This window comes from Xyrauchen texanus, chromosome 8, assembly GCF_025860055.1.
Source record: "Xyrauchen texanus isolate HMW12.3.18 chromosome 8, RBS_HiC_50CHRs, whole genome shotgun sequence".
Classification (NCBI taxonomy): domain Eukaryota; kingdom Metazoa; phylum Chordata; class Actinopteri; order Cypriniformes; family Catostomidae; genus Xyrauchen; species Xyrauchen texanus.
In genome coordinates, this window is record NC_068283.1 from 41965269 (window position 1) to 41977958 (window position 12690).

The window sequence follows — 12690 nt, forward strand, 5'->3', positions numbered from 1 at the left end:
CAACACCTTTAATACCCTAGCAACTACATAGCAATGTCCTGTAAATCAACCACAGCACACTAGCAACTACATAACATCCGGTAAATCACCCACACCACCATAACAACTACATAACACCCTGGCAACCACATACAACACCCTAGCAACTGCATAGCAACATCCTGGATACCACCCATAGCACCCTAGCAACTATATACTTTAGCAATACCCTTATAACCACCCACAAAACCCTAGCAACTACATTGCAACCCCCTGGAAACTACTCACAACATCATTGCAATTACATAGCAATACCTTGTAAACCACCCACAGCACCCTAGCAACTACATAGTAATGCATAGGCAACCGCCCACAACACCTTAGCAACTACATGGCAATGCCTGGGGAAACCACCCACAACATCCTAGCAACTATATAGCAACACCCTGGAAACACCCACAACACCTTAACAACTACATAGCAACACCCTGGAAACACCCACAACACCTTAACAACTACATAGCAACACCCTGGAAACACCCACAACACCTTAACAACTACATAGCAATGCCCTGGAACCGCCCATAACACTCTAGCTTTGTGGGCAACCACCAATAACATATTCTTCAGAAAATGTTAATATCTATTTTATAGCTATATATCCCTGTTTTCTTAATAATTAATACAAATAAATAATAAAATAAAAAACAGGAGGGCATCTGTGCATAATCATGTCATATGTGTTGAATATGATTTTGTGTTCATGGGATTTGTACTGTTAGGTTTATTTGTGTCGTGCCTTCCTCTCATTTAAGGGTGAAATGTGTGGTTATGTATAGGCTGTGGAGGGGCATTAGCTCAGAACTGCACAGCTGGGGGCAGAAAGAGGGGCGATGAGCTGCCATAACCAGCAAAACGCTCATAAGAATCTCCTGCTGTGAGGGTGATTACTGAACACAAGCCTCCTGCAGCGTGCTGTTACCCTCAGTTCAACAACAATTACTGCAATTGCTGGCCTGGTGTAAAACAGACAAATAAGAGGCTTGAATTATGTTTGCCTTAAACTCTTTCCTCATTTTGTTCTCTCAGGATTCGACTCATATCCGTTACATGGAGGTAGGGGCTAGTTCTCAGGCCTTCCAGTACTTCATGCCCATTGGAGGAGGAGGAGGGCTTCACCTGCCTTCATCCATGTTTATTCGCCAGTCCAAGGACATGCGAGCTTCTCCGGACCTATCGGCAGATGAACAGCTGGCCTGTCATTGGAGGAAGGTGACAAATAAAAATTGAACAAATTGAGCATATTGATAGTTCATTAGAGGAACGGCTATATTCTCTCCTTACAAAGTGTGTGATTTAGTTTTTTGTCTTCATGTTGCAGTGCCACATGCTTTTTGACTCTTTGCAAGATTTGGTGGACCATGTCAATGTCTTCCACGTGAAGCCGGAGAAGGACTCTGGGTACTGTTGCCACTGGGAGGGGTGTGCACGCAAAGGACGGGGCTTCAATGCCAGGTGCATTTATTGCATTTTCTTGTTTCCATCTTTTAATGACAGGACTAACTTTACCCTTAACACAGATTTGGCGGAACATCTCCTTTTATGTTCTAGGGAAGAAAGAAAATCATAGTTTTGAATGACATGATGACAGAATAAATTTTTTTATGTAAACTATCCTTAAAAGTCTTAACATAATGCATGTCTTAAGTCCAGTACCGCCGCTTCCTATACGCATACTATGCAGTCTGCGTAGGGCATCAACTCCCTAAGGGGGCACCATCTTACCCTAGGAGGGCACCAGAAAGTCCATAGTGCCCTTACTCGCACGTTATACGTTATTCAAGGACCCGAAAGCAGTTGCAGAACACAGATGATCGCTTCACACTCATAGCGTCCGTCCACCTGGAACTCTGCATAGGGAATCAATTTGGCCAGCGGCAGCCCTGCATAAGTCTAAAGGCCAAAGTATACTTTAGTTTTCTACTTGCCGCAATGTCTTGCTCACAGTGCGTGTAACAAGTGGTTGACCGATATATCGCATAGGACGATAAATCAGCTGATATTCTGGATGGAGTGGTGGTGGCGTAGTGGGCTAAAGCACTGAACTGGTAATCAGAAGGTTGCTGGTTTGATCCCCACAGCCGCCACCATTGTGTCCTTGAGCAAGGCACTTAACTCCAGGTTGCTCCGGGGGGATTGTCCCTGTAATAAGTGCACTGTAAGTCACTTTGGATAAAAGCGTCCCCCAATCCCCCTGGAGCAATCTGGAGTTAAGTGCCTTGCTCAAGGACACAATGGTGGTGGCTGTGGGGCTTGAACCAACGTCCTTCTGATTACCAGATTACCAGTTATGTGCTTAGACCACTAAACCACCACCACTCCTAAAAGACCAATAGACCGTGCAACACGGTCATTAAACGGTCCGCATTTCAGAGCCGTCGCGAAAGACGTGTTTGAGCTCAGACTGTTAAAGTGCTCGCCTGTTTCATTCTCCATCTTTCTCCTCAACAGTTGAACTTGTAACTTTTAACTGTTTTGTCTAATGATGAAAAGGCAAATATCAATAAAACGAATATCATATACATCTACAAATATGCGCTTATCTTGTTTAAACAGATGTAATAAACAAACCTCACAAAACTTGAGCAAATCCGGCTTCATGTTGAGCACTCATTTATCTTCCTCTTAAGCACGTAATCTAACCGTCTCTCCTCAGCAGATCACTGTCACCTTTAACTTTCTTTTCTAATGATAAAAGGCAAATATCAATGAAACTTCTATTATACTGAAAATATAATATTCTGCAAGTATACTGATATCAAGTTTAAACAGATTTAATTCATGAACCTATGAAAATATTCTTTTTTACAAAGATTACAAAGAGTAAATATAGTGCTATCGACCACCCTGCTCTCTGGATATCGGCATCGGCCATTAAAAAAACTAATATCAGTTGACCACTATTTTTATATTTGTGTGGAAAGACCACGTCTTTGTATGATGTCAGAGAATGTGCCTGCCATTGACCATATTAGAGAGTATTACAAAGCAGTTTTTTCTTAATCTAACAGTCTTCCTTGTTAGGTACAAGATGCTAATCCACATCCGCACACACACCAATGAGAAACCTCACCGATGTCCCACCTGCAACAAGAGCTTCTCCCGCCTTGAGAACCTCAAAATTCACAACCGTTCACATACAGGTCAGTGTCACTCTAGTATGCATCCATACATGTAAGAGTCCAATGTCCTGGCTAATTCAGTGCTTGTCTTTTAGGAGAGAAGCCCTACATTTGTCCGTACGAGGGCTGCAACAAGCGCTACTCCAACTCCAGCGATCGGTTCAAGCACACACGCACGCACTATGTGGACAAGCCCTATTACTGCAAGATGGTGGGCTGCCCGAAACGCTACACAGATCCCAGCTCCCTAAGGAAGCATATCAAGGCTCATGGGCACTTTGTAGCCCAGGAACAGGGAGGTCCAGGTGGGGTGGGCTCCCTGTTGAAGCCGAGCCAGATCACAGGAGTGGGAAAAGAATCCGAGTTCACTTACGTCAGCGGGGCCCACATCATCATCCCTAGTGCTGCAGCTGCTCTCTTGGGCAGTCACGGTCTGCAGGGTTTGGGGGGCTCCCTCCCCTTGTCACCCCTCAATCCCCGCCCGTTGGACTTGAGTATGCTGGGCTGCCCGAGCACCCCTTCAGCTGGGCTTGGAGGAATGCCCATCTTGTCCTTCAGTGGTTCACCACTTGGATTGGCCAAATCACCCCTTCTGTCACCTACCTTCTCATCTTCCACATTTGGGCTACCCATGGTGCAAGTTTTGGGCTCGGAGCGCAGGGACCATAGCAAACGCAAGGCCAGGGGAGAGGATGGGGGCAAGGATGAGATCCATGGGGGCGTTCTCAACCTCTCTACCGGAGCGTCTAATGACCCCCTGTCTTGGGTGGTCATCCCCTCTGGCCCAGTAGTGCTGAAGCCAGCTGTGGTCAACTGAGCCCCACATTCCAGAGAAACGCCAGGGGTGGGTCATGCTAAGGAAAGGGAAGGGTGGGGGTGGAACAGGGGTTAGAGGACAGAGGCAAGGCTATGGGGGGTTTTCACAAAGCTAATGTAGTCTGCACTGCATAGAGGTGACACCATCTTCAACATTATGCTTTCATTTCATTTCACACTTAATTTGAACTTTTCTTATTTCTTGAAAGCACTGATCTATACGCTAGTCTTAGCAGTTTGTGTCCTTGCTTCAAGAAACCATTTCTATGTATTTATAAGCAAGATTAAGTAAGATATTTGGGACGACAGAGGACACAAATCTTGTGTTGTTATTCTTTGGGGAAAAACATTGTGAAATGGACCCTCAAGCCATTCCACTATGAAAAGACCTCTAAGACTGCATATAGCAAGCTAGAAATCTTTGATGCAAACTCACTTTCACATAGGGTTGCCAGCTGTCCCATATTCTGTCCGAAATGACCTATATTTCCTGTATTCTAGACAAAAACGTCGCTAAAGGGGAACCCCTCCCCTCAACCTTTTCTTGTTTTAAGGATGCCTGGGTGGGTGGGTGGGGGGGAGTGTCCTGGCTGTTCGTGTCCTGTATTGATGCGGCAAAATGCTCAAAGGGAACTCCACCAGTCTGACAGTAAAGCATCCCGTATTGAAGCACTCAAAATGCTCAAGCATACCATATTCTCATTGCGAAAATTTGGCAACTTCTTGTAGAATCTTGGTCAATTTTGCTAAGGGGTGCTAATATGCAAGACTAAGGTATACTAGAGCTTGATTTTTAGCCTTTTTTGTTTCCAATGACAATCAGCTTCTGTCATCAGACAATAAAACACTGAGTCCCACCTCAGGCGCAGGTACCCTCCGTACCCTTACACGTGAACTTCCCTTCTGCTATTGCGAGCTACATGAACCTTGCATTTGCTGCTAGCTATGTCACTGCAATGTAAACATATTTCTTTGAATAAAGAATAGATAAAGTGTATGAATGACAATCTGCACCCTAACTGGGAAGAAACAGAAACATTGACTAGCTCTATTTTGACGAGTAAGAGATTTACAGACACTAAGCTCAGAGTAACTGAGTGTCAAGTACAAGGGCACAAACTCAGCTAGCAGTTATGCTAAAAGCTCATAGTAAAATAACACGCCACTGTTGCAAATAGTTCCATCTTCTGGTCATCAGATGTACTGCACACTACTGGTTGAACAAAGGCCCAGATTTAACATTATTGCCCCGCTTTGCGGTATACTAGCATGGGTGTATCACAACGTTTAAGGGCCTATCCTGGTTAATGCAACTTTGCTCTCAGAGTTTCCCAGCCCCATATTAAAAGTAAGAAACACTGTGCCAAAATCGAAGATGTATACCCAAATACTGAAGCAAGGACTTAATAGGGAATTTAGGCAGCTAACGGATAGCCAAGCAGAATATTGGAACCAAGACACATCTTTTAAATGCAAATACAATAATTAATGCCCTTTCACATGACTTGCGTCAATGAGCGTGGTTACATGCACAACAATGCGCTTATAACTTCCAAATATTAGCTTTGTAAAAAAAAAAATCTGATTTACATGAGATTTGAAGTTATTCTCTGCTTTTGACATCAACATGTAAACAGCCATGTGCACAACACTTGCACACATTGGATAAGCCGGTAAGAATGCCGGTAAAGGTGTTTACATGCAACATGGAATCGGGGGATAGTTTTTTGCTTAAACTGTTTATTAACTTACCGCGATAAAGGAAAGCCAGTTTAAGGCTTTATATGACCTTACACTTTATTGGCTTGTTATGCATAATTGGTTTAAAATGACCCGTGACCCTACATAGAACAAATGGATAGGTTAAAGATTGTGTGTTTACACTCGCTCAAGGTTCCCCAATGCATCAAACTCTACGGAGCAAAGCATCAAGCTACAACATCTGTGATCCAGTTTACCGATGACTCTTCGGAGCATGGCCAACGTGTAAAGCCCTAAGTATACTTCGGTTGTCCGCGTTGCTGATCGCTTCTTGCACAGTATGTGTGACGCAAATGTAATCATCAGCACAGTCCGTGCGGTCCCATGGACGTGGTCCTCATCTGTGCACATCGTCGGTGCATGCGCTGGCCATTGACTGTGCTAATAGAGTATCACAAAGCAGATGTAGTGGGCATGCGTCGAATGCATTCATATTCGCTCTCGGTCAGAAGAGTATACTCTGAAAGGCAACACGGTCGGCCAGGCACGATCCAATCCAGACCGCAGAAAAACGAAGTATTCCCTGGGCCTTAACGCACAATCCACATGACGTATTACGTATTGTAAATCAAAAGATGGAAGAGTGATTCTGTGTGCATTGAGATACATGCGTAATCTGACGGTAAGCAAATTTTCGAGAAATTGGAGCAACTATTATTATCATTAACAAGTTGTACAACATAGCGTCATAGGTGCTTCATAGGTGAATTATATTGTTTACATATATCTAGGTTGTGAAAATGTCCTTCCATGCAATGCGCTTCATGTGGAGGTCAAAGTGGCAAACAACACTTGTGTTTAGAGGTGCTTTTAAGCATTAACGCAAGTCACGTGTAAGGGACTTTAGTGAGTTGTGTCACTTTATATCGCAGTCATTGAGTTTTCCGCGAGATGTCATTCACATTTAATTCACGCTTATGATAAAGAACTCTGGCGTGTTTTAGGGACTGTCCACTCTGGAGAAGTTCTGTACAATTGTCCATTGTCCCGCCTATCATTTAGCATAAACTAATGTTATGTAATAGGACATTCCGACTGCATTAATGACACTTCCTAAGCATGTACCCGGCCCTCCCTTCAAAGAGTCTTACTCCATAATGTTTGTTCTGTTGTTTGTGGAAATTATACCATTATTGCAGTTTTGTTTTGTCTTATTTTGGACGTGACATTTCCTGATGTTGAAGTTGCTTTATTTCTCGTTTCTGCAATTGCTGCTCTATGGTCAGCTTTCTCCAGCCGAGGAGTCCAAAGGAGAGAGGGAGATGAGACTAGACAATGCGACAACCTTCCAAAAGCGATTCGTCTGAACGCATTAAATGCGAAAGTGTTGCATGATGTCGCACTGCTCAGAAATATTCTATATTTAATATAGAGTTATGGCTCGGTCATGGTTACCTTTGCACGGTGAAATTCCGGAGGCAAAATATGCACAATCAGGAATTTAACCTGATGGATTTTCAGTGGCGAAAAATGTGCAACGCAAATACAGTGTGAGGTACATTTTGGCATGCGAATTCGCTGCGTTGACCATTATGGGATTGCTTGGTTTGGTAGTGAGTTTCTACTTCATTCTCGTCGTTTTTGTGGCTTTTACACTCGTTTAACATCCGGCCATGCTTTTGTAGCTTGTGGAATTTTGCTGTGCAAACGTATAATCCTTGAGGATTTATGGGGAACAGGATTTTGGACCAATAAGATTGAACAGGGGGGCCAATCAAGGTCTCAATTGGGGTGTATCTCAGAACCGTACCTTAAAAGAGACATCTCAAATGTTCTTATTTGTTCACATGAGAGTTAAATGCTGAGCGCTTACTGGGTAAAACAGAAGAGAGATGGAGCTTCCTTGACTCCCCTAGTGTCGAACTACTGCAAAGAAAGATGAACCCACTGTGCTCTATAACGCCTCTCACAAGGGACAGGGGGACAAAACACTCAAACATGTGCAGTGAACAAACACAATCCGAACATTGACCCACAAGATACAATTCTGACATTATTTACTCACCCTCATGTCATTCCAAGCATGGATGAGTTTCTTTCTTGTCCAGAACACAAAAGGAAACATTTTGAAGATTGTCCCAACATGTCTTTTATACAAGTGGTTCGTGGAATCAAAGAAATGTCTTTGTGCATCTTCCCGTCGTCCCCTCTCTCTGTACTGTTGGTTGGATAAAGCTGACATTGACACAGGCCCAATAAGGTCTACATCAATGTTTAATATCAAATAAGCTGTTTGAACCTTTAACCCTTTGAGCACTCTGGATTCGTCTGCACTTTTCCAACTCGGTCAAGCAGTAGATCCAAAAGCCTTAACGAAACGACGGTGCAATCGAACGATTCTGAATTTGGAGATGCTTAAGCAATACATTTAATGGCAGCGATGATGTCATAGCTTGATATTCAAATTGAAATATTTAATGCAGTAAATCCATTTAGTCCGCAAATATACGGTACAGAAATCAAGCACCACATTGGAATAAACATGTATGTAAATGTGTGTAAAATTATTTCATTTGAGCTTCAGCAAACATGGACGGTTCTTAAAGTGCCACAGAAATGCACAAAGGGTTAACAAATTGACTATGGCCTGGAAAGGCCGGTATCCTTTTTATTCTCTACTTTTTTTTTGTTGCACATTTTGAGATATTTTAATATCAGTATTTTAATTTTTTCCAAGTGCCTTTTATTATAGTTGAAATGTAGATGTAATACAGTATATAATAAATAAATAAATAAATATATATATATATATATATATATATTTTCCCAGCATCATGTTCTGACGCTGGACATGCAGAATTTTAGAGCTGTTAAAAGTCTCCAGTTGGTACAACATAGGTGTGTTCTCCTGTTTTAGAGGAATTTTATTACGATATTGATAAAGATGTCAATGAAAATAAAGGAAACAAATGTTTAATAAATTTGCATTTGATATATCATGTTTGTAGCATCTTTTTCTTTTTTGAATGTTCATGCACAGAGGGTTACATTTGTCACAAGGTCCCGTTTAAACCGTTCAGTTTAGGGTTTTATCACAGGACCTTGAACGAGACGTTTAACTATATTTGTTTGGTTATGCTTGAGGTGTCCCTGATCCTTGCCTGAGTAATAAAAAATATTTAAAAAAGTGATTCCCTTGTAAATGAACAGCGTTTCTGAGTATTCCCATTCACATATTTCGATAATCAGTGTCTACACAGACGATATGACCAAATCATTGTAAACATTTACCATTTAATCTTAACAGGTACTTTATTGTGAGAAAAACACTGAAATCACACGTAATCTTACAAACCAAGAATCGTCAATATACATCTTGCTCTTCCGAGTACGCTCTCATGTTCTCCTTGAATTTATCAAGATCAGCATCAAGTATACAGACTCTGAGGGACATCCTACAGTGCATTGTGCCGTTGTTCTTCACCAAAGTCTCAACCAGCTCCATATAGTTTTCGGCCTTGTGATTGCCCAGGAAGCCCCGAACCACTGCGACAAAGCTGTTCCAAGCTGCTTTCTCCTTACTAGTGAGCTTCTTGGGGAGTTCAGTGCACTCCAGGATCTTCTTTATCTGTGGTCTGACGAAGACACCGGCTTTGACCTTATCCTCAGACAGCTTTGGGAAGAAGTCTTGAAGGAACATGAAGGCTGCCGACTCCTCATCTTGAGCTCTGACAAATTGTTTCATAAGGCCCAATTTGATGTGCAGTGGTGGCATCAGCACCTTCCGGGGGTCAACCAGTGGATCACACTTGACGTTGTTCTTCCCCACAGAGAGCTCTGTCCGCTGTGGCCACTCCCGCCTGAGCTAATGCGCCTTCCCAAAGGCCCAAAGATAGCATAGATTGGTAAAACTTCCTTGGAGGCCCATCAGAAATGCCACCATTTTGAAGTCTCCTATGACCTCCCAGCCGTACTCATCATACTTCAAGGTGTCCAGCAAGGTCTTAATATGTATCCACTTGGGCAGCTGGAACTAAAATGAGGTGGTGGGCTTAAGGCCCCTGTATTTATACTACTGTTTATATTAATGGAAAGTTCTAGAAGTTACTCCAAGTTTACACGCCACCGAATCTGTCTGGAATGTTCTGGAAAATTGGTAAATTTCTAAATATCACCGTCCTGGTCACAAAAGCAAAGTTTGTGTGGAATAATAGCCATTTTCGTTACTTTTGAGGCATACTAGTAATAACACCAAATAACACCTACTACCCAGGAACCAAAACAATTAATTACAGATTGTTACAATGTGTAATGAAGGTTGGGTTGGTTTTTAATGATGGCACTAAAGAGCTGCTGAATTAATTTTTGTTTTTCCTAATTATTTTGCACATGTTATTATTCCTATAATATTATAATTTATTTATATCATCCTTATTGGTAAAACTTTATTTTAGGGATCCACAATAATGCACTAGTTAAGCATGAATAAAGCAGTAATTAATGATTAATTAATGATTAACTGAATGTAGATTAATGCTATCTTATTAAACATCTTATTTTTGTGTCTAAAGTACTTAATGCTCAGACGTCTTATATATCAAGATCAATGAACAATATTAAGCCAGAAATAAAGACTAATCAAAGCTGTTATGAATAAATAATTAAAATATTCTGTTAAAGACAACTGGACCCTCTAATCTAAAGTGAAGATTGTTCATGATACACATTTGTTTTGCATTTATTAGGTGGTATTCAAGTATATTTAAACTTAGTTTGAAGATGTTACTAATAAATTGCCAACACTTAACAATAAGGTCCCATTCGTTAACATTAGTTAATGCATTAGGTATCATGAACAAACAATTAATTATATATTTATTTAGCATTTATTTATTCTAATGTTAGTTAATACAAACACAATTGTTATTGGTAGTTCATTGTTAGTTGTTAACATACGTTTTTAAGTTTATTGAACTATATTAAGACAATTGTCATGACTAATTATCATTGGGTTTTATTAATTGTTACCTTTGCACGTTTAAATTACAAAATGTTTTTAAGTTTACAGCCAATACTGTAATCACCGAACACATGTCAAACTAATTAATAACTTGTAAATGTTTCACTTTAGAACAAGGAGTCAAATTGTCCTTTTTTTAATTGGTCATTTAATTTTGAGCTATTTTAGCTGTTTTTTTAGTAACAACGATGCTAATTATTTATAATTACTGCATAAAATAAATTACATTAAATATAATTAAAGTGTAAAAAATGTACGCAATTAATCACATCCCCCCAAAAAATATTTTTTTCTTTTTCACATCAATCTACACTCCATACCCCACAATGACAAAATAAAAATCTGAAATATCACTCTTACATAAGTATTCAGATCCTTAACTCAGTACTAATTACAGCCTCAAGTATATTTGGGGTATTATGCGACAAGCTTTGCATACCTGGATTTGGGAATTTTCTGACATTCTTCTCTGCAGATCCTCTCAAGCTCCATCAGGTTGGATGGGGAGCGTCGCTGCACAGCCATTTTCAGATCTCTCCAGAGATGTTCAATCGGGTTCAAGTCTGGGCTCTGGCTGGACCACTCAAGGACATTCACAGAGTTGTCCCGTAGCCACTCCTTTGCTATCTTGGCTGTATGCTTTAGGGTCGTTGTCCTGTTGGAAGGTCCAGACTGAGGTCCTGAGTGCTCTGGAGCAGGTTTTCATTAAGGGTGTCTCTGTATTTTTGTGCATTCAGCTTTCCTTCAACCCTGACCAGTCCCCAGTCCCTGCCACTGAAAAACATCCCCACAGTATGATGCCACCACCATGCTTCACTGTTGGGATGGTGTTGTGCAAGTGATGAGCAGTGCCTGGTTTCCTCCAGACATGACACTTGCCATTCAGGCCAAAGAGTTCAATCTTCGTTTGATCAGAGAGGAAAATCTTGTCTCACAGTCTGAGAGTCCTTCAGGTGCCTTTTTGTGTCTTGCACTGAGGATAGGCTTCTATCTGGCTACTCTGCTATAAAGCCCAGATTGGTGGCGTGTTGCAGTGATGGTCATCCTTCTGGAAGTTTCTTCCATCTCCACACATGATCTCTGGAGCTCACTTACCAACTTGGTCACCTCACTTACCAAGGCCCTTCTCACCTGATTGCTCAGTTTGGCCAGGCGGCCAGCTCTAGGTAGAGTCCTGGTTGTTCTAAACTTCTTCCACTTAAGAATTATGGAGGCCAGTGAGCTCTCGGGAACCTTCAATGCAGCCAAAATATTTTTTGTAGCCTTCCCCTGATCTGTGCTTTGACACAATCCTGTCTCTGAGTTCTGCGGGCAGATCCTTTGACCTCATGGCTTGGTTTTTGCTCTGATATGTATTTACAGTTGTAAGGCCTTATATAGAGAGATGTGTGCCTTTTCAAATCATGTCCAATCCATTGAATTTGCGACAGGTGGACTCCAATCATAGTGTAGAAACATCTCAAAGATGATCCAGAGAAATGGGATGCACCTGAGCTATAGTTCAACTGTCATAGCAAAGGGTCTGAATACTTATGTCAATGTGATATTTCAGTTTTTTCTTTTTAATAAATTTGCAAAGTTATCAAAAATCCTTTTTTTATTGGTTATTCTACCAGTTGCTTGTGTGCCTTTATAGATATTAATAAAATATGCATGACTTAAACATTCATTTAAAGGGACAGTTCACCCAAAAAATAAACTTCTCTCAACATTTCCTCACCCTCAGAACTTTATTTCTTCTGATGAACACAAATGAAGATTTTTAGAAGAATATTTCAGTTCTGTTGGTTCATACAATGCAAGTGAATGGTGACCAGACCTTTGAAGCACAAAAAAGCACATAAAGGTGCCATGTGCAAATCCATGTTTTACTTTAGAGCTCTTAGAGACCCCAAACAGAAGTTATGCAATGTGCTAAAGCCCCCCCATAAACTTCAAAAGTTAACAAAAATCAAACGCAAACCATTTTCAAAGTTTTAAAATTTTATTTCG

General features: G+C 41.1%; 1 protein-coding gene across 2 annotated transcripts in view; it reads left to right on the forward strand.

Annotated features, from left to right (window-relative positions):
- Positions 1 to 8839, forward strand: part of glis2b (GLIS family zinc finger 2b) — a 57077-nt gene extending 48238 nt beyond the window's left edge. For both annotated transcript variants that reach the window (XM_052131354.1, XM_052131355.1), the window contains exons 4-7: positions 1069 to 1251; positions 1361 to 1494; positions 3064 to 3182; positions 3257 to 8839. In XM_052131354.1, the coding sequence (XP_051987314.1) occupies positions 1069 to 1251; positions 1361 to 1494; positions 3064 to 3182; positions 3257 to 3978 (1158 nt within the window). In that variant the 3' untranslated portion in view covers positions 3979 to 8839. The remainder of the gene's footprint in view (positions 1 to 1068; positions 1252 to 1360; positions 1495 to 3063; positions 3183 to 3256) is intronic.
- Positions 8840 to 12690: the final 3851 nt, after the last annotated feature.